This window comes from Canis lupus, chromosome 13, assembly GCF_048164855.1.
Source record: "Canis lupus baileyi chromosome 13, mCanLup2.hap1, whole genome shotgun sequence".
Taxonomy (NCBI): domain Eukaryota; kingdom Metazoa; phylum Chordata; class Mammalia; order Carnivora; family Canidae; genus Canis; species Canis lupus.
In genome coordinates this window covers 62,627,957-62,649,590 of record NC_132850.1, presented here as the reverse complement: position 1 = coordinate 62,649,590, position 21,634 = coordinate 62,627,957, and the positions used below count along the sequence as shown (strand labels likewise).

Here is a 21,634-nt window from a genome sequence, read left to right as displayed (position 1 = left end):
CGAGAAAATGGCTCCATACTATAAATTACAGTCTGGTACTACGGAACCCTAGGTTGGGATTATCAACTCTTTGAGCTGGAATCCAGATACCCTGGAGCCAACCAGTCCTCAAGTCCAGCTTCCTGTATTCTCCCATCTGTACAGCAAGCACACATCTAACCACAAAAAAGAGCTCTCAGCGGAATTCCCCACAATCACTGCCTGATAAATACATGTTGAAACTGCCAAAAAAGTTAGGCAAATGAGGCACTTTTTTAAAAAAGCAGAATTATTCCTTTTATACTACTGATGTTCAAAATCAGAAACCAGATAATCAGACAAAAAAAATCACATTTATTTCAATTGTTCAAAGTGCAAATACAGCAAGTCAGTTCACAATGTTTCAAGATACAGTTTTAAGTATAATGAAAACTTGATATACAAAAATGAAAGGGTAAATAGCAGAAATAAAGCTCAATTTTCTTTAAAAAAATTCAAGTAACCCGAAAACCTTTAGACTAAAATATCCCATTTATGACAATTCAGAAACGCCTTAATTTATAGATACCAGTAGCACGTTGCCATCCGAAAGGGCTTCTCAAAGAAGAATCACCCCAAACCAGTCAGCTCAGGACCAGAGAAGAAGTTCTTGGGGCAGGCAATTCCGGATTTGGCCACCTCACTCTCACTGTCGATCCATACGGTTTGACCCATGATACTTGGATGTTTAGGCAAATTCTAGAAAATGTTTAAAGTTCAATATGAGGCCAACACCCTGCTAAGAGATACTGAAATGGGCACTATATTTACAAGATTTTAAAGACCCATCTTAGCTTCAGGCCTCTGGTGTTACGGGGGAAAGACAGACTGATACTTCTTCCATTACTTAGAACCTTTCTGTAAGGTTAGCAACACGGCCTTTACAACCTCCTCACGAAAATCATACTTCGTTATAGATTTACTTATTTCTACACATACAGAACTTTTATGTAAAGTAGAAAAAGTTCCCGCTAGGAAGATAATTAAAGGTTGTTAATGTTCTTTGTATCACTTAGCAGCCAAGACACAGGTTTATTTCTGCTCCGCAGAAGCAAGGTTAGCTATTCGCTTCAATTCAGGGAGGTGTGTGCTTTCAGGATGGTGGAGAGGAGATATTTATTGCATCTTTTTCTCAATCTTCTTCATCTTTTCATTATAGGCAGTAAATTGAGAGTCTGTTCCAAAAATTCTATCCCACCATGTAAATGTGGAAGCATAGTTTCCGATGAAGTTCATGTGGTGGAAATCATGATGCCGAGAACCAGCATAGAAAGGGATCAGATTCAAAGGGTTCAGGGGAATGTCATAGCCACTGAAATGAAAATGAGGAAGATTGTTAAGGAAATGAATAGACTTCAAACAACTGACGATTCCATTGGTAGCAACATGCCTGTTAACGAATTCAAGTAACATTCCACTTTACCTAAGTCCCTTTATTTCTGACGTGTTTACATAAGCCAAAAAACTCACACAAGAATGGTACATATTCTAGAAACCATTTTAAGAGATTAAAAACCTTGAAAAATCTATAGAACTTAATTATTATACAACTGGGGATGAAACAGAGGGCGTTTACAGTAATCAATCTTTAGACACGGAATTTCAAGAATTATTTTTCTTTTCGTTTTAGAGGAGCTTTCTCACCACAGTTCGTAATGGCCGTAACAGTATGCCCATGGTGTCCTTTGGGAAAGGTTGAATGAAACGAGTATCAAGCACCAAGAAGGTTGAATCTGCGAATCACTATGTAGCAACTCTTTTTAGAGGATCTTCCCTTATTTCCAATATCAAATCTAGAAGCTGACAGCCGTAACTCTACAGCTCTGAATCACCCGCCCTCTTCTTTCCTCAGGAGCTGAAGGGACCAGAGGAAGGACATGAGGGAAGTAGACAGCTTTTACAACTTACCTGCAGAAGAATATCCCCTGCCTAGGACTGCAGGTGTTAATTTTGCTACCTTTGTGGTTTAAAAATAATTCTTAGAATTTGATATTCTGCTTTCACAGGTAAAGCAATGAAGTCCCAAATCGAAATGCAATGAATATATAATAATCGTGAAACAGTGAGAAATTAGGGTATTAGGCATTTTAAAAGGCAGCAAAAAGAAATAATTTACCACAAAATAGCTTCCCATCAACAAGAAGGAAGCACGTGAAATATGCACATGTTACAAGCAGTGTTTTCATCTCTGTTGGGAAGGAACCAGGAATACTCAGTGAGGGCTGTGTTTCAGTATTATTCTCAAGTAAGAGTTAGGTTTGGGTTCATTAAAAAAAAAAAAAAAAAAGTATTGGTCCTGAATTATGGTATTTGACTACATTTTTAAGAAAAACCACAAAAATATTTCCATTTGAACAATGTTTCAGGAAGGCCTAAGTGAGACATGAAACCCAAAACCCAGAAAGAGAATGCCTGACAGTTTTTTTTTTTTTTTTTTGCCTGACAGATTTTGCCACATGGAAATGAAAAACTCGAGTACTACAAAGGACCAACGAGAGTTAAAATGCCAATGACAGATGGGGAGAAAATGTTTAAACAAATGTAATAAACAAAGCCAACATGAACCAAAAGGTTATGAGACATATAACCTAACAGAAAAATGGGCAAAGGATATGAGAGAGTCATTCAAAGAAGACAAAAATATGTTGGTCAATGAGCACACACAGATGCTCAGCCTCATGAGTCCCTGGAAAAATGCTGATCACAACAATGAAAACTCTTTTGCTCTCTTACAAAGATTATGATATTAACAAAATTAATCTGTCCTATTAGTCTGCTTAGAAATAAAGATCATCTTATGACCATGGAAACAAAGATATTTTATATTTTGATATACCTGATAGAGACCATAACTCACCTATGGACATCAATAGTTTCTATCAAACGGATGGTCACCCATGCCCAAAGGAGAATGACATGATCACATAAAAGCATGATTCCAATGAAAAATCCAGTTCCAAGAATCAGAGTTTCCAAAGGATGTGCATATTCAGCTTCCATTCCAAATGGAGCCTAAAATAGATACAAATTCCTTAATATATTATGACTGTTAACTTTACGCGTCAGCTTGGCTAGGCTATTTTGCTAGATGCCCAACTGTTTGGTTGGTCAGACATCAGTCTGGACACTGCTGTGAAGGTATTTTGTAAATGTGACCAATATTTAAATCAGTGGACTTTGAGTCAAGATGACCCTCCATAATGCAAGTGGGCTTTATCCAACCAGCTGAAGGCCTTAAAAGCCAAACCGAGGTTTCATGAGGAAGAAAGAATTCTCTCCAGTGCAGTATATATAGAAACCCTGCTCGAATGTCCAGCCTGTGGTCTGCCCTATGCATTTCAGACTTGCCAAGCCCCACACGCACATAAGCCAGTTCCTTAAAATAATCTCTGTGTGTGTATCTCCTATTAATTTTGTTTGTAGAACCATAATAAATACATATATTCTAACTTATTTATGCATATAGTTTTATAAATCTGCCACGTACCAGCAGGATAATGGTCTGGCCCCAAAGATGAGAGACAGAACTATTTCATATAGCACTTTTCTTCAAGATTTATAGAACTGGCTATATGTTATATGTGTACATGTGTGTGTGTGTGTTATGTTAACATGTTTATGCCAGAAAGAAAGACATACAAACATCACTGACCATTTTTTTTTACAATCTCAGAAGATTTTTAAAAAGCATTTAGCCTCTAATAAAAAAAAGTATTAAAAATAATTCTAACATACCTGAAACTCATGATGAACTTTATGAATATATTTATATATTCTTTTGTGATGCAAGAGCCTATGCAGGAAATAGTGCCAGGTGTCCTCAATCACCGCACAGCCAAAGCATCTCGCCAAAAGCATATACCTTTAAGATGACAATACTGTAATGAGTATAAAGTAATGTTTACTTAAACAATCTGAACTTTTACTTGGGATCACTGCTTGAGGAATTACGTGAAACCAAATACCCACTAACCAGCTTGACCTAACTGGATACACTGATCACTAAACTCAAAATTGCTATGTACAAGGTGGCTATATAATACCACCTCAAGAAGGGTTAGAGATTGACCACTATTCCAATCCTAATTTGTTTTTTAAAAACTCACATGTATGGGGCACCTGGATAGCTCAGTAGGTGGATATGCAACTCTTTACCTAAGGGTCATGAGTTTGAGCCCCACGTTGGGAGTGGAGCCAACTTAGAAAAAACAAAACTGAAAAAAATTTCACATGTTTAAAATCGAATTTAAGAAACAAAATCCAAAACTTCTAGGAAAAGAGTAATTTGACGAAAGACTTGAGCAGAGATTATCAATAGTAAAATCATCACTTTTTTCCACAAGAGAGAGGGAGAGAGGTGCAATGGGCAAGATATATTTTATATACAAATGAACACATACACAAAAACTTTTATATTACATATATTACAAAGAATAAGCATAAACCTATATGTTGGTCTAGCTATATTTGGGTTATGTCAGGAGCAGACAGCTGAATACAAATATTATTTGAACACAACTACTAGTGCTCAGGTAATCTACACTTGTGTCTATACGGACACAATTCTTATAAACCTCATCATTACTCTTCTTTTTACTCATTTAGACTTATAACGTAATACAGTTTTGATAGAAGTGTGCTTATCTGTATAAAACCGTATAAAGGATGCTACTGAAACTTCTGATGTAAGAAATCACTTCTAATAAAATATTACATTAAAACATAGAAAGAATGGGCAGCCCGGGTGGCTCAGTGGCTGAGCATCTGCCTTCATTTAGCCCAGGGTGTGATCCTGGGGTCACTGCATGGAGCCTGCTTCTCCCTCTGCCTGTGTCTCTGCCTCTCTCTCAGTGTCTCTCAAGAATAAATAAATAAATCTTAAAAAATATATATATACATATATATATATATATATATGTGTAGAAAGAAAAATGGGAACATTTTTTAAGTTTCTGCTCTAGTTGACTTTCCTACATTTTATTTACTTTTAAAGTTTAGAATAAACAAATGAAGAAGGAAGATAAACATGACAGATATTTCAACTAGATCATAAACCAAGACTGGGTATCAAAATCAAATATTTATCTACATACCATCTTGGCATTCTTTCCCAATCATAAGGTATATTAAAATACTCTGTAAAATAATAAGTTCCACAGATCAAAGGAAGCTGGATACAAAAGTGATTAAAGAGAAGTACTTTAAAACATTTCCATTGGTTTTCCCAGGTTTCTGGTTTATCCTATGGAGAAAAAAAAAAAAAAATCACAATATTTATTATTAGCCTCTGCTATCAAGTGTTTGACTTGAATCTTAAGGTAAATTCCTGACTATTTCTGTAATGTTTCTAAGTGACCTTAATTTTATGTTATTTAATCTTATGATGTGAATTCCGTATTATGGTTACTATGTTGCAGTAACTGAGGCCCACGAAACACAGCCTCCTCCCCTTCTAGACTCTTGACAACTATGATCACTAGTTTGAATAGGAGAAGAAACTGATAAAGCACAAACCCAGGTGTAATGGTCGCAAACAAACCAAAGAAACACTAAGGAGTAACTGTCCAGTCCGTGCTGCCCACGGATGATTCTCTTCTGTCACCCAGGAATTTCAGAGAGGAAAAGTGGCACAGCACGATGACAGGGGAGTTCTCCCGACTGCCGCAACTGCCGCAGCAGCCGTCCACGTAGCACCGGAAGGCTTGGTCACACAGGGAAATCGGTGCTGCCAGCCGCTCTGCAGTGCTCATTCCCAGAAGCAAGCATATTTTGGTTCACATATGATAGCAGAATTACAAACTCTCTGAGCTGCAAGAACTTCAGAAATGTGTCCAGTGTTTCCCCAAAAATGAAGAGCTACTGCCCACCGATAACGACATTCAGAGATGAAAGTCAGAACAAGAAAAGTAAGATCAACGTAGTAAACGTGCAAAAACCCCTCATCGGGGTATCAACTTGCATAGCAAGCCATATAAAAACAACTCAATCTATTCAATTTAAAGGGCTGCAAAAAAAATAATAATAAAATAAAGGGCTGCAGTTAGGGGCGCCTAGGTGGTTGAGTTGGTTAAGTGTCCACCTTCAGCTCAGGTCATGATCCCGCGGTCCTGGGATCCAGCCCCACATGGCGATCCCCACTAGGCTCCCTGCTCAGTCTGCTTCTCCCTCTCCCTCTGCTCTTCCCTTCTCACGTGTGCATGCATGCTTGCTCGCTCTCAAACAAAATCTTTAAAAGGCTGCAATTTGATAAGAAAAAGTACTTTTGGTTTTACAAACAGATGGTGATAATAAATAATAGTTATTGCTTTGTTTTAAATGTCCTTACTTAAACATTCAGACAACTACTGGTGAAACTCTTAACTAGACCACAGTATTCCAAGTATGGAAACTACTGCTCATCAGCAGAAGCCCACAGAGGTCGACTACCTTGTCCAGATCACAAATAGGTAGTTATTAGAACCAGGACTAACTCAAATCTAGGTCTCCTAGACTAACTTAAGTCTAGGACTTTAAACTTTTCTCTTTTGTTGTTCCCCCCCCCCCCCCAAAAAAAAGGAAAAAGCATTCAACTGATAACCAATCTAGAGCATAAGTAAGCCTCCAATCACAGGGCCTTCACTAACTAGTTTTCTAGCTCTGTGATGCTCACAACTCAGTCTCCTCAACAGTAAAAGAGGGGATTAGGCAAGATAATTTGTCATTGGCTATCTCTTCTCTGAGATTATCGGACCTCACTACTCAAACCTGCAGTCTGTGACTGAGGATAAAATAGTCTAGCTTGGGCAATTTCTGCCTAGAAACTGTGCTTAGCAGACCTAATATCATAGCTTGATTCTGATACCCATTTAGCTGTAGAAATTAACACAGAAATTAATCAATTCTAACTACAAAACCACATATTTTACTGTTTAAAGTCTACACAAATTAGTTTAGAAGACAGTGAACAATGAAACACTCATACTGATTTACCATCACAATTCATGTTCGTATCAAAAAAGCTCAAAGCAGGGATTTTAAGGGTTGTGAAACTCAAAGAAGACAAGGCAATGTGAAACCACACTACCCAGGCTTTCTATTTCTGTTGATAGACAACTACCTGCAACCAACTAGACAACTACGTGTACTGTCTTTTGCCAAAGCTGAAAGTCATGCATAAAAACCCTGACTTAAAAAGGTCTTCCTGGCTCTGACCGGTGAGGGAATGGCAGAGGCCGGGAGGCCAAAGACACTCTGGCCTGGCCAGACACACCACGAATCAGCTCTATAAGCAAATGCAGGGGTGACACACTGGAGCCAGAATTGCCCCAACACACGTGAGAACTCAGACATCCAAACTGAACTCTGCCTTTAAAAGCAGGCCCCGTTACACAAAGCATTTTGGAACTTCTGTCCTTAATTTAGGGCGACAGGATACTCCTCTTTGGACACGTCCCTTTTTATTTCCTCTCCCCTTTGGCTTAGAGTCGAGTGGCCTGACCCCTGCACTATCCCCAGAGAGAATCCATGAGAGCACGTGAGTCAGCACCCAATGTGAGATTCACTGGGAGAGGCAACGGGCCAACAGACGGACGGGAGAGGACATGCACGAGGCCAACCGCCTGATGAATGCCCTCAAAGTGTCCACTTTCTACCAAGACCATGCGCCTCTGAGTCTGAGTTTGGCGTGACTTTTTAGAAGAGTAAACAGCAACTATTAGACACTACTATAGCACCTTAGAGTTTGCCAAGCGCTGATAAATCGTCTCCAGTAAGCTAGTCCAGATTCTGGTCTAGGCACCCCATCAAGCCCCAGTCTACACACGGGCAGAGCTCACCACTTGTCCCGTGCCTAAGATGAGAAGAGGCAGTGTCTATCTCAACACGTTGTCACGCACAGAGGCAATCTTGGGGAATTTAGTGCACCGAAGCAAATACCTAGAACCTCAGAGCATCAGGGCTTCCTTATTTGGGATAACATGAATCCTGCAGGACCCCCAGTATATATTTAAGTAAAAAAGCATGACTTTCAATAGCCCTGATCAAGATCTTACAATATTAAACATACACTTAAGTGGCTGAGACATCAGGGGTTGGAATGAGTTGCCAATTACCTACAAATCTCTAACTTCTCTTTCCAGCTGGTTTAAAGACTGAAACTTATAAACCCATATTAGATAAATGTTGCATCTCTACTGAAAGCGAAGTTAAATTATTCTTGAAATATTATCAATAATGATCTAGGGCTGTACTGTCCAATGTGGCAGGAACTAGAAATATGTGGCTACTGAACACTTTAAATATGGCTAGTCTAAATTGAGACGGGCTAAAATTAATGTAAAATACACACTCGATTTCTTCCCCACCCCCCCACTGGCTGCTTAGAGTTACACCCGATTTCAGAGACATTGTGAGAATATGAACATGAAGTATTTCATTAGGTACTTCTAAATTCTGATTACTTGTTGAAATGATAATAGTTTTGATTTATTGTGTTAAATAAAACATAATATTAAAATTAATTTCCCTATTTCTTTATATCTTTTTATGTATTTTATAAGAAAACGATCCTTCTTTGTATTTCTACTGAACAGCCTTAATGTAGGTTCTCTCAAAACGAAGTTATATTTACTTTTAAAATATTCAAGATGAATGGTAATATTCCACTCCAAGTCCATCACACTCACCTTTTGAATTTTGTACTTTTTCATGAAAGGTATAAATTGAAACAAAAATCCAGGTAAACAGAACAAGAAATAAAGAACTTCGTGAACTATCAAGGATCCCCATGTTGCAATCTGGAACTTTGTATAATTATTCAACATATAGTTCCAAGCATTTTTAAATGGTTCTTGTAGAGGGTTCTCAGGTAAAAGTGAATCTACATACTCCACAGCCAAGGATGCTGAACTAAAGATGCTGATACTTTCATTTGTTGCCATTTTTCAAATCTCTGCAGAAAGCCTTAGAATTCTGTAAAAGCAAATAAATAAATAAATAAATAAATAAGCAAGCAAGCCAGCCAGCCAAACAATAAAATTTGAAGAAAATAATTTTTAAAATTCATCTTCTGATAATTTTTAAAACTAATACTAAAGTACCAATTCTCGGGTCCTAAACATGCGATTTAAAAAAAAAGTCTACGGGAGGTGATGTCATCACCATGGTTATGTGTAGGCACTGATTGAAAAGCCACATGCTGGGGCACCTGCGTGGGTCAGTGAGTTAAACACCAACCTCTTGGTTTTGGCTCAAGTCAGGAGATCCAACCTGGCCTCTGCCCTCTTCCCGCAGGGCAAAGTCTGTTTGAGATTCTCTCCCCGTCCCTCTCCTGCACTCTCCCCTCCACTACTTCCCCTCATTTCAAGGGCATGTGGGCTCCTGAGTGTGCGTGCTCTCTCTCACACCCGCGCTCTCTCTCTCTCTATATATATAAATAAATATCTCTAAAAAATAAAAGCCACATGTTAACTTTCAAGAGAGGGATCTAAACAGCTAACAAAGAATTTCAGACTATCTTTTTTTTTTTTTTTTAATTTCAGACTATCTTTAAAGAGACTTCTCGATGTGGGCTACATGGGAAAACTTGTAATTTAAATTAGCAATAGAGGAGTTCCAGTGTCACTCAAAACCAAACAAAAACCAAAAAAAAAAAAAAACCCTATAAAAGTTTGCCAAATAAGACTACACACACAAAAAAATACTTCTGATTGGGGAATAGACAATTATAAATAAAGTCAGAGATCAAATGACAAACTGGAAAAAATATTTCCAACACGTAAGACAAAAGGCTGCAAAGTATGCTTTGGGAAAAGACTAAAAATCCAACAGAAAAATGACAAAGACCATTCCCAAGGGGTTCATGGAAAAAGAAATATAATACAAATGTTCACTAGACAAATAAGCAGCTCAGTTTGACTCAAATAAAGAAATATACCCTGAAACAAAAATCTTTAAAAGTTTCAGTGTTTGGGACCTAGAATTGCTAAGGGCAACAATTTGGAGAAACAGGCATCATTATACACTGTTGATGGAGGGATTAGCAGGCCTTTGAAGAAAAATTCACAATATGTGCCACAATTCAAAATAAATATACCCTTTGACCCAGCAATTTTCTCACTCAGGCACCCTGAGACTGAAGGAAACATTGCTTAGCATATGCTAAGCATATTTTGCATAGCAGCAAAAACAAGGAGAAAACAACAGACAGAAGTCCACCAACAAGAAAGGAGTTAAATAAACCCTAAGTCCTTCCATAGACGATTACACAGCCACTTAAAAGAACAGGAAACTGGGACGCCTGGGTGGCTCGGCGGTTGAGGGTCTGCCTTTGGCCCAGGGCATGATCCTGGAGACCCTGGATCGAGTCCCACATCGGGCTCCCTGCATGGAGCCTGCTTTTCCCTCTGCCTGTGTCTCTGCCTCTCTCTCTCTCTGGGTCTCTCATAAATAAATAAATAAAATCTTAAAAAAAAAAAAAAAAAAAAAAGAACAGGAAACTGTATATGCTCTGGGACAGAAAGACGTCCAAGGCAAGATGTTAAACCAAAGAGCAAGCTACACAATAATACACATAACAAGGTGCCCCTCTTGTATTTTTGTGAAAAGGTTATACATTTGTGCACTTTCATGCCTATGGACAGACAGACAGACACACACACACACAGGACATGTATGTAAGGAACACTTTAGAGTGATGACCTTTAGGGAAAAGAGATCAAGGGGAAGAAGATGCGTGCATTGCATATGTGCGCATCCAGTGTGTGTGGGGGGGGGGGGCGGTCACGGAAGAGAGGAGAAAATCTGTACTTTGCATTTTATACCTTCCTACAATTATAATTTTGTCATGAGTATGCTTTACCTACATAATAAATAAGCACGACAGGTCACCAGATCAGAAAAGTTTATAAACAATGTCACTTTCCTAAAAATGTTCACTGTTGTTCCTAATTTACAAATTATGATGGACTACTTTGAAAACAAAATTTTAAGGCTCAGCGCTTAAGATGGCCCACTTCCCATACCGACCTCTTACCCGTTCCTCACAGAGGATAGCAGGAAGCTGCCTTCCTTGGGTCTCGGACTTCAGTTCACATCCTTATATTTTAGGTCCTACGCGTCCTCAACGGACTTCTACTAGGGAGGCCACATTACAGGAGGTGCCGTCCCAACGTCAGCATTTCCCACTCACGCTCCCGGACCCGGACTAGTCTCCTGTTCTTACCTTACCTGAGAACTTGCCCATCACTTACCCTTTCTCATCTTTCGTCTTTCCCTCTACTGAAGTCCATCCCCTCAAGTTTAAAAACATCCTCAAGTCTTCATTTCTAGTGAAAACTTTTCCTAACCTGTGTCCCTTCTTCCCCAAGCCCCTGTCCCTCTTCTTTTTCTTTGAACCAACTCCTCTCTCTAGGAAGAAATCAACAAAGAGCCTCCCTTTGTCTTGCTCTCACCCTCACAATCTCCTAACTTGCAAGGTAAAAGTCATTCTAATCCTCATTTTTCATGAGCTCACTGCTGAACCAACCCCTTACTAGCTGTGTGACCTGCAGCAAGTTATACAACCTCTCGGAGCCTGTTTTATCATCTGCAAAATGTACAGGAAAACAATAGGAAGTAATAGACGGTGGGGATCGTTTCATCAGGTATACATATATTAAACCACCACAATGTACACTTCAAACATCTTACAATTTTACCTGCCGCATGCTCACTCTACATTAACCACTTTAATCCTTACCGCACCTTCATGAGGTAGGTAATTTTATTATCTCTATTTTACAAATGAAAAACTGAGGTTTAGAAAGAATAAACAACTTTCCTAACCCCACTTACAAAAACACTAAATGGAGGAGCCTGTGTACTCACCCCTTATGCTCTACTATAATCCAGAAATAATAAAGTAACACAATAAATATTACAGTAAGAAAGGAGTAATTCCTACAGCTTTCCCAAGGCTCCCTAAAGATATTTATTCAGGCGGTCTTCATTTTCACATTTCCCATTTACTCTCCAGCTGTTACAACCTGCTTCCTCTTTTTGTCACTGCAGTGAGTTTGTTCTTACTAACACGACCACCGAGGATCTCCTAGCTGCCAAATCCAACACTCTTTAGGGTTGATCTGACCCGTCTGAAGCCTAAAATACTCTCCTCCCTTGGTTCTCGGGACTCACAGGTACTCACTATGTGCAGCTCCTGTGCCAGCTGCCGCCCTCACCCCTGACTGCAAAACAAACTCTGCTGAGGAACACACAGCAAGAACTAGACTATCACAAAGTTGGGTGATAAGAACAGTAACAGGTTGGAAATCGAGAGTGCCCGAACAGAGGGCCAGGGAAGTCCTTGAAGAAAGATGCCATCTCTGGATGCCTGGGTGGCTCGGCCGTTGAGCATCTGCCTTCAGCTCAGGGCGTGACCCTGGGGTCCCGGGATCGAGTCCCCCATCCGGCTTTCTGCAGGGAGCTTGCCTCTCCCCCTGCCTGTGTCTCTGCCTCTCACGAACAAATAAATAAAATCTTTAAACACAGGCACACATAAAAAGAAAGATGCCATCTAAGCTGAGACCTGGAGCGTAAGGGGGATCTGATGAAAGGCCTACAATGGAGGGCGGGGGGAGGAACAGGGAGTGTTGGGAGTGGAGGGCCCATCAGATGCAAAGACTCCAGCAGGAGAGGAGAACGAAGACAGCACCGGCTGATGAGCAGGTCCGTGCTACAGCTTTCGAGAAAGGACGGCCTGGCATGGAGGCCGGATCCCCAGGACCTGCCTTTCTTCTGTCCCGGAGGAGCCAGTGACCGGCCCGCTTCCTGTTTGAAGGTGGGCTGCCCCCCCATCCCCTCCCAGGCTCAGGCTCTGATGGGCCGGGGCTCCACCCGCCAGCTCGCCGGCCAGGCTCCTCCGCGCCCGCAGAGCCCTGCACCTGCCCCGCAGCCCTCCGACTCTACCTTCTCTGACCTCTAACCTGCCCAACTGCACCATCACCTGCTGAGGCCCTGGCAGGGCGACGTTCCGGGTCGGCCCTGTCCCTGCCGCCCCCCTCAGCCTTCACGCCTGCACCCGCCCGCCCGCCGCACACGGGGAGGGGAGGGGAGGGAAGGGGAGGCGGCCACCTCCGCCGCACGAACCGGAGCAACTAGCAGGCCTCGCGGGGCGGAGGGACCCCTCCCTTCCCTTCTCCCAGGCTCGCGCGAGGCCCGGCGCCTGCTCCATCCCGCGGAGCCCGGGGTGCACGGGGCCCCTCCTCCGCCGGGCCTGCCCAGCGGCTCAGCTTGCCCCCGGGACCGGGGCGACCCCAGGAGGCACTAGGCAGGGCAGGCAGGCCGCGTCCTGCAGCACGTCCCCAGGGGGCGCCGCCCGGGACCCGGACCCGGCCTCGGGATGCGCGGGGATGCGCGGGGATGCGCGGGGCCGCCTCCGCCCCCCCCGACCCCCACTGCCCGCAGCCGGAGCGCACGTCCCAGGCCACCGCCCGGCCCTCCCCGGCCGCCGCGCCGCCCGACCCAACTCCTATTCACCCCGCAGGAGCCTCGCCCCAGACGCCCTCCGCCCGCCCGCCGCCGGCCCCGAGGCCCCGACGCTCCCGCAGGCCGAGCCGCGCGCCCCAGCGCCGCCCCCCGCCCGGCGAGCTCGGGCGCCCCGGCCCGCAGCCTCCGTCCCGGGCCTCACCTGGCCGAGCGGCGGGAACGCGAGCCGCGGGCTTCGGCCGCCGCCAGGTGCCTCTGCGCGCCGGGGGCGGGGCCAGGAGCGCGAGGCCGGCGTCTGCGGCCGCCATTGGCTGCCCAGGGCTCCCGCCCCGCCCCCCCGGCGCTGCGATTGGTCCCCGCGCTCGCCGGCCTGGCGTGACCCGCGTGAGCGCAGCCCCGGCGGCCGCAGCCATTGGCTGGGCGGATGGAGTGAGGATAGTGAGACCGCGGCGCGCAGCCGGGGCCGGGCCCGGGGGCGGGGCGGGGCGGGGCGGGGCGGGGCGTTGCCCGGGCAACCGCGCGCCGCCGAAACTTCCGGCCGGGCCGGCGCGGCCCCTGGAGCCCCCCGGCCGGGACCCCGCGCTCCTGGGCAGCAGCCGCGACGCCACCTGGGAGACGTCGTGGGGATGCACTTTGCGCACCTCCGGGGCTCCGGGGCTCCAGGGCCTCGCCGCGACCCCGACGTCGTTCCCGGCTGCCCCGGACCCCGATGCACCTGCAGCACCGGGATGCGCGCCGAGGATGCGCGCGGTGTATCCCCTGTCCTCGGGCGTTCTCACCCCGCCGTGCAGACCGCGGCCTGGAGCTCGGGAGGGCTTGGGAGGTGATGGCAGCGCCCCGACGGCGGGTAGGCCGTGACCTACCCGGGCTGCAGGGGCGCAGAACACACCCAGGGGCTGGGATCCCGGGGGGGGGGGGGACGGGGAGCACCGGGACACTGCCCAGGGGCTGGGATGGGGGGATGGGGGGGACTGCGAGCACCAGGACACTGCCCCAGGGGCTGGGATGGGGGGGACGGGGAGCACCGGGACACTCCCCAGGGGCTGGGATGGGGGGGACGGGGAGCACCGGGACACTGCCCCAGGGCCTGGGATGGGGGGGTGGGGGGGGACTGCGAGCACCAGGACACTGCCCCAGGGGCTGGGATGGGGGGGTGGGGGGGACTGCGAGCACCAGGACACTGCCCCAGGGGCTGGGATGGGGGGGGACGGGGAGCACCGGGACACTCCCCAGGGGCTGGGATGGGGGGGGGACGGGGAGCACCAGAAGGTCCGGAGTGCGGGTGACCCCGAGGATGTGACACACGGAATCTGCCCATGGCCCTGCCCTCACTGAGTCCTTGTCCACCTCCTACACTTGTCTGCGGGGGAACAGCAGTAGCCTCGTGTCCAGGCGGTGAATGTAGGAATTTAAGGTCAGAGCAGAAGGGCGCTGCGCTCCCGGGTGGCCGAGGGCACTTCCTAGTCAGTAGTTTCGGGTAGCGGAGGTGTTGTTCCTGTCAGGGCTCCGCTCAGCCTGGCCTTGTCCCTGAAGCTCTCGCCACCTCCTGCGCCACCCATCACCGTCTGCTCGGGCTCCCTCTGCTTGAGCATGTCCCCCTGAGAGGTGTCATCAGGCTCCACGGCCTCTGCTCCCGTCTAAGGTCCCACGTCCAACAACAGCCTCTCCGTAAAGTACCGGGACAGGTCACATCCAATGACAAGCAACGGGCCGTGCCCTGTGGTTGGGGCGCCGAGGGCCACGGTGCTCCCACTGGGCCCATCCTCGGGCCTGGACACCCTCTGGGGCGACCGGGAGCAGAGCTGCAAAGGCCTGCCCCGCGGCCTCCTTCCGGACCACTTGGCCAGCCCGCCCCAGGGTCCCCCTCTCCCTGGCCCAGGCGGTGGGTGGGACTGCAGCCCACTTTTCCGGCTGCCCCAACCCGCTGTGCTGTCCCCCGTCCTGTGCCGGACATGCACCACGGAGTCACACTCACCAGGCCTCAGTTAGCTGTGCGTTGCCACCTCTGTCTTGTCAAGCACCTGTTTGCTGGGATCCCAAGTCCTAGGGCGCACGGAAGGCCACCTGCATAGTGTCTGCAGTGCGGGAAGGGCTCGGTCCAGGTCGCTGAGCGGTCCAGACCTCGAGCCCTACCACAGTGGGCCTGTTTCCTGGGTGAGAGCAGGTGTATTGGGGAGGGGGGGTCGAATGACTATTTAAATCCTGGACATGTAGGGCTGAAAGGAAACACAGGCAGGACAGCTGGGCGCCCTTTCCCGCGGCGAGGTTCAGGGAACAGTAACGGAGGTAACTTATCGAAGGCCTTCTGCGTTCCAGGCATATTCACAGACCTCATTTCTCTCATATCCCAGAATAACCTTGTGACACAGACGCTAGTGTCACCACTTTAGAGCCGACAAAATAAGGGTCGGAGGTCACGCGACACGTTTAAAGTCCCAGCTGGCAGCTAATCGAGGGGGATGCAAATCCAGAGCCTCTAGCTCTTGCGCCCTTGGATTTTCCAGGACACACACTGCTGGTTTTCCTTTAGTCACAAAGCCAGGGTGGGGACCCGAGTCTCCATTCGAGGTGTGATCCCCCTGCCCCAAGTCACCTCATCTCCAACATGAGGCATTGGCAGCCATACAAGGGCGTAGGAGGCAACTGGCTCCAGAGCAAACTGCAACCAGAGGCGGCTTGTTTAGCCCATCACGGCGTGCGGCGCGCCACCCGCGGATCCCGTGGAGTCCCGCAAGTCCTCAGCAGCCGGGAAGATGACCACGTAGGTCCTCAAGGGATAAGGGATCATAATAAAACCCAGCAGCCATGTGGCAGAGTCCACGGGAAGAGGAAGAGGAGCCAAAGTCCCCCGGCCGCACACGCATCGTCCCCCTTCACCGCAGCAGCAGCGCTTTGGGCCGACCCGGCCCAGGTCCAAGCAAGGCAGGCAGCGGTCACTTCACAAGGCAGGACGCAGACCCGGCCTCGAACCCTGCTCACACCCGGTGCTGTGTCCCTGGGAGGGTCTCTAAGACCCCCTGCGTCTCAACTCCCAGTCTCTCTTTCTCGTACAATAGAACGTGCCAGGAATGCCTTCCCATGCCTTTTTTATTTTTTTTTAATTTTTATTTATTTATGATAGTCACACACACAGAGAGAGAGAGAGAGAGGCAGAGACACAGGCAGAGGGAGAAGCAGGCTCCATGCACCGGGAGCCCGACGTGGGATTCGATCCCAGGTCTCCAGGATCGCGCCCCGGGCCAAAGGCAGGCGCCAAACCACTGAGTCACCCAGGGATCCCCCCATGCCTTTTTTAAAAGGCAGATGTTCCAAACTGGAAAGACAGGGTCACGGGGAAGCAGGGAGACCCAAAGCCACGAAAGGGGAATCCCTGGGTGGCTCAGCGGTTAGCACCTGCCTTTGGCCCAGGGCGTGATCCTCGAGCCCCGGGATCGAGTCCCACGTCAGGCTCCCAGCATGGGGCCTGCTTCTCCCTCCTCCTCCTCTCTCTCTCTCTGTCTCTCATGAATAAATAAAATCTTAAAAAAAAAAAAAAGCCACAAAAGACATAGTTCACAATCTACCTACTGACAACCCCTGGTAAACTCCCTTACAGTACAGCTATTAAAGCTTCGAAGAAGTAAAGACAAAGACGTCCTTGACATGCTAAGTATCTAAGACTTTGTCACCTTAATAGATTGCATTTCAAGAAAGGCTTAAAAATTTATTTTTTAAAGGTTTAGAGGTTATTTTTTTATTCACAGAGGTTTCATGGAGCATCAGTGCTTGGAAGTGAGCAGGAATGATAACGGCACACGTTTTCCTTGGTGCCACAACCACGATCCCACTAGATCTTCACCAGGTGTGTTGACGATGGATGTGCCTGGAGCCACATTAATGCAGAAATTCATTTCTTCAGAAGGTAAGCAGAGGTTTCTTTTCTTTTTCTGATTAAATGCCTTATATTTCCATTTAAATTAAAAGTTCAGGTAAGTAGTAAATATGGTTTTATGTTTAAATTTCAGTAGTCTATATTAAACTAAATGGAAATTTTATCACAGGTATAAATCTTGATTATGGACTGTTCTGGATAACCTTCTGTTCACGCCAACCTCTTAAATTCTTCTTCTGAGGCACAGTCAGCATATCCTTCACTCTTTGTCCTTCTCCTTCTCCCCCCATCCCTCCCCTCTGTACTCTCTCAGGGCTCCGGCACCTCAGCTGTCCATCCCACTCCCTCACTCCCATTCCCTCAATTCCTTTGATTTAGTATCAAAACCACAAATTTTTTCTCAGTTGCTCTGGAATAGGTATTTTTTCTTTGACTTACTTTTTGGTCCTTTGCTATTTGTTTTATTGTCATCTTGTGCTCATATTAGGAACAGAGGAATATAAAAACTTTAAATTTCACCAATACTTGGGAGACTTTTCCCTGATGGTTGAGATAACGTTTTCTTGGATCACAATTTTCAATGACTTCAGTTACTGATAACAGACTTGCCTTATAGGTTCCTGGCAACGAGTTAAAAATACTGATTTGTGGGGCACCCGGGTGGCTCAGCAGTTGAGTGTCTGCCTTCGTTCGGCTCAGGGTGTGATCCTGGGGTCCTGGGATCGAGTCCCACATCGGGCTCCCTGCAGGGAGCCTGCTTCTCCCTCTGCCTGTTGTGTCTCTGCCTCTCTCTGTGTGTCTCTCATGAATAAATAAATAAAATCTTAAAAAAAATTGATTTGTGAAGTTAGAAAACACAAATCTTAAAAAGGAACAGGAAAACAAAACAGGCAACTTTCTTAATACGAAACTAAATAGATAAAAATCATGGACAATGTGAAACAAATAATATACAAACTTTTATTCAAAGATATTCAAGAAAGACATGTTTTGGTCATTTTAAAGTGAGATTAATTGAAGATCTCAGAAAAACTGTATTTGATCAACACACATGGCTACGCACAGAAAGTTCTCTCTTCTGTTAATAGCAGCTAAATTTATACACACAGAAAAAATTCTTAAGACCATGCAAATTCAGTTGAATTCCATACATTCATTATATTCATCAAAAACCTGCAGTAATGTTCATGCCAAAGTGTTACGTTAAGAAAAAAATTAAAGATACACACCAAAACATGACCAAGATTAAACTAAAGAAAATAATAAATAAGCATAATTTATATTTTATTTAAAAAAGTTTGGCATCACACATATTCAAGTGTGTTACACCGTGTTCATTCCTCAGAAGTGGCATTTTAAAGTGTTAAGCATTGTTAAATATCAAAAAATACAACTCTGTTTTACAATGTAGTACTGGCATAATTCAAAGTACTGTGCCAATTATAAATAGTATAATCAAGTTTCAAACATCTTTTCAAACATATTTAAAGGAAAGCATATAGACACACATTTATATGCACACAATTTGTTATACTCATGTAATCAAAGATATTTTATAAAAGCAAACAGTTTTATCCCTCAGCTAGTTTGTATACTTACATAGATTTTAATACCTGTTCAAAGATTTTCAGTTCCTGTGCATACAGATTTTTCAGGAGAAGGAATAAAGATAAAATTTAATTTTACAAGAACACACATTACTTTATCTTCCTTCACAAAGTAATCCATAGTCACTCAAGGTTGGTAAGAACTAGTCTTTAAGAAAGCAGCTGTTGTCTAAAGACTACAGAGTAAGTACCGCAGTCCCGGTTTCTTATTAAAATTCAGTCAGCTGCTGCTCATTGCAGAAAAAGCCTACGCAGTGCTTCTACCAAAAATAATCTTCAGTATCTGAGGCCTATTAAGGCAGCCGATCTGATCTTCTGCTGAGACTTAAAGAGCAGCCACAAGTGGAGAAGTGCTAGACTCTGAGTCGCTTCAGAAATACGTGGTGAAGCCTGCTTCTCATGTATAAATATGCCAAAAATGTCCTTCCGGCTCATAATGGTTTATCAATAACTGTGACCCCTGAGCAAAGAAACGAAGAAATACAATAGAAGTCACAGGCAACATCCTGTACCTCTGAGAAAAGAGTACGTTCTCTATTATTGGAACAACAGGGACTGAATGAATCATGGTGTTTCAAGATCTCTTTCTTCAATTTGAATACTACTGTCATTTTAACCTAAATGACACAGAAACCTCTGCTCATTATGGACCAGAACTGCATCAGACTCCTTAAATCCAGAACTCGTCTTTTGCTCGTTATAGTTATAATTAAGGAGCTGTGATTTTAATCAGGAAATATCAAAATCCACCTAATATTCAAAGGGACACGAACCTTTTGTGGGGGATGGGTATTTTCATTATCTTGATTGTGATGATGGGTTCACGGGTATATACAAATGTCAAAAGTAATAAAATCATACGCTTTAAATATGCATTATTCATTCTATGTCAGTTCTATCTCAATAAAGCCATCAAAAAAATTTCACCTGATTTTGAGCCATGTTATTCTGGGAGCCTACTATTTATAGTTCTTCCACTAGGTGTTGTTTTGCATGATACATAAACAACAGTGATGGTTAATTAATCTTAAACTCTTTTCTCTCCACTCCTGGGCCAATATTAGAATGAACATTAGAATTTAAAGCAACAGAATAATCATTGGAATAATACGCAACATACAATCTTAAAGACTCATCATTACATTTATTAAAGCCTATTACCTTTTATTTCTCTTGAATGGACCAAAAATGGTATTTTATTTCTCTTGAATGGACCAAAAATGGTATTTTATAATCCACCCAGTGCTATGCTTAAGTAAAACAATTACTCCACAGTCTCACTATGTACTATCATATGGCACCTGCGAGGGCAGATCCTGAAGTAGTCATATTTCTTGGACATCTGAGTAATGAAAGCCTTGCCACACAGTAAACTCCACTCGACTATATACAGATTTTAGCCACATTAAATTTTATAATATGATTCTGCACTGGGAAGGTTTGGAATTTTTTAATCAAATGACTGTAGAATAGTAAAACAATACCAGTGCTTTATTTTAGAATATACACGTCCAGTATTATTTTGAGAATAAGAAACATACTTTGCAAAAATTCTTCTTAGAACATTCTTAATATAAAAATCATGGTACTTTTTTTCATCATCTACTAGAAGATTGTAAGAAAGTTAGACATTTACCTGCGTAACTTCTCCCTGTGCTCATACAAGATGACACAACCGTCCATTTATCAGTCGTTGGATTATAATATTCCACTGATGCCAAGTTACAGGAACCATCATCTCCGCCAACTACATATAACAGACCATTAACTGCACAAACTCCTTTAAAAAAAAAATAAGGCAGAGAGAAAACAATTATTTAAAAAATTGGGGTAGGGATCCCTGGGTGGCGCAGCGGTTTGGCGCCTGCCTTTGGCCCAGGGCGCGATCCTGGAGACCCGGGATCGAATCCCACGTCGGGCTCCCGGTGCATGGAGCCTGCTTCTCCTTCTGCCTATGTCTCTGCCTCTCTCTCTCTCTCTCTCTCTCTCTCTCTCTCTGTGTGACTATCATAAATAAAAATTAAAAAAAAAATAAAAATAAAAATAAAAAATTGGGGTAAATATAAATATCCCTATATGTACATGGTGAGGTGATCCAGAGACACTTACTTCCTTGAAAAGAGGCAAGAAGAGAAGACGGTGAACATGAAAACAATTCCCTTTATGTTTGAGAGTCTAATACCACTTCTGAGCTCCCGCTCGTTCCATTTATGCAGGAGTTTTATATGGGCATTGTTTCAATTAACCTTCAGAATAACCTTACTTTATAGGTCAGAAACTATTTTAATTTTTATTTTGTCAAAAAGAAAAAAAAATTAAAGGTCAAAAGGTTTGACTATCCCAAAGTAGCTTCTTATGGAATCCTAAAGAAAAAATATATATTGGTAAAAGGTAAAAAACAATTCTGAAAGGATACTGAACGGTTAGGTATTTTATCTCTTGTAAAAGGAGAGAAAAGCATTATTTATTCATTATTACTAGAATAACTCACTTTTTTTGCAAAAATTCAAAACATCTAGGAAAGTATTTATAAAAAAAGATCACTTCTAATTCTATACTACTTAGAAAAATGACTATCAAAATTCTCATCTCTACTCTTGCTGACTCTTATCTATGCATAAATACTCAGATACTTCTTTTTTAGCCTTAAGGTTGCTCGTACTACATATACTACTTTATTACTCACCCACTCCCAAAC

The 21,634-nt window shown here is 44.3% G+C and overlaps 2 protein-coding genes and 1 long non-coding RNA gene across 11 annotated transcripts in view; 1 reads left to right on the top strand and 2 right to left on the bottom strand.

The window, feature by feature from the left end:
* Nucleotides 1-313: 313 nt before the first annotated feature.
* On the bottom strand, nt 314-13,768 carry MSMO1 (methylsterol monooxygenase 1). 3 transcript variants are annotated; one of them, XM_072773836.1, is made up of 6 exons: nt 13,661-13,768; nt 8,682-8,967; nt 5,112-5,260; nt 3,754-3,880; nt 2,876-3,030; nt 314-1,330 (listed from the first exon to the last, which is right to left on the bottom strand). In XM_072773836.1, exons 2-6 carry the CDS (start codon nt 8,934-8,936, stop codon nt 1,135-1,137), a joined length of 882 nt encoding a protein of 293 aa, XP_072629937.1. In that variant the 5' UTR covers nt 8,937-8,967; nt 13,661-13,768; the 3' UTR covers nt 314-1,134. The 3 variants fall into 3 exon arrangements, with proteins under 3 accessions (XP_072629937.1, XP_072629939.1, XP_072629938.1); XM_072773838.1 differs by having other exon boundaries at nt 5,112-5,154; nt 13,661-13,714; XM_072773837.1 differs by lacking the exon at nt 13,661-13,768 and adding an exon at nt 11,030-12,875.
* A 949-nt stretch (nt 13,769-14,717) lies between these two features.
* The window catches only part of LOC140603191 (uncharacterized), a 45,495-nt gene continuing 38,578 nt past the window's right edge, over nt 14,718-21,634 (top strand). For 6 of the 7 annotated variants that reach the window (XR_012006252.1, XR_012006247.1, XR_012006249.1 and 3 more), the window contains exons 1-2: nt 14,718-16,219; nt 17,202-17,359. This is a non-coding gene — a long non-coding RNA (uncharacterized lncRNA). Of the gene's footprint in view, nt 16,220-17,201; nt 17,360-17,945; nt 19,861-21,634 lie in introns of those variants that run through there. The other variant, XR_012006251.1, reaches the window with a different exon arrangement.
* Nucleotides 18,267-21,634, bottom strand: part of KLHL2 (kelch like family member 2) — a 97,498-nt gene continuing 94,130 nt past the window's right edge. The window contains exons 14-15 of the mRNA XM_072773835.1: nt 20,573-20,716; nt 18,267-19,396 (exon numbers count right to left, since the gene is read on the bottom strand). Of these exons, the coding sequence (XP_072629936.1) occupies nt 19,368-19,396; nt 20,573-20,716 (173 nt within the window). The 3' untranslated portion in view covers nt 18,267-19,367. The remainder of the gene's footprint in view (nt 19,397-20,572; nt 20,717-21,634) is intronic.

Coding starts and splice junctions, on each gene's coding strand:
- MSMO1 (XM_072773836.1), bottom strand. CDS start 8,936: ATGGCAACAAATGAAAGTATCAGCATCTTTAGTTCAGCATCCTTGGCT. Junction 3,881..5,111: donor TGGGAAAGAATGCCAAGATG/GTATGTAGATAA, acceptor GTCATCTTAAAG/GTATATGCTTTTGGCGAGAT. Junction 1,331..2,875: donor GAAACTATTGATGTCCATAG/GTGAGTTATGGT, acceptor TTTTCATTTCAG/TGGCTATGACATTCCCCTGA.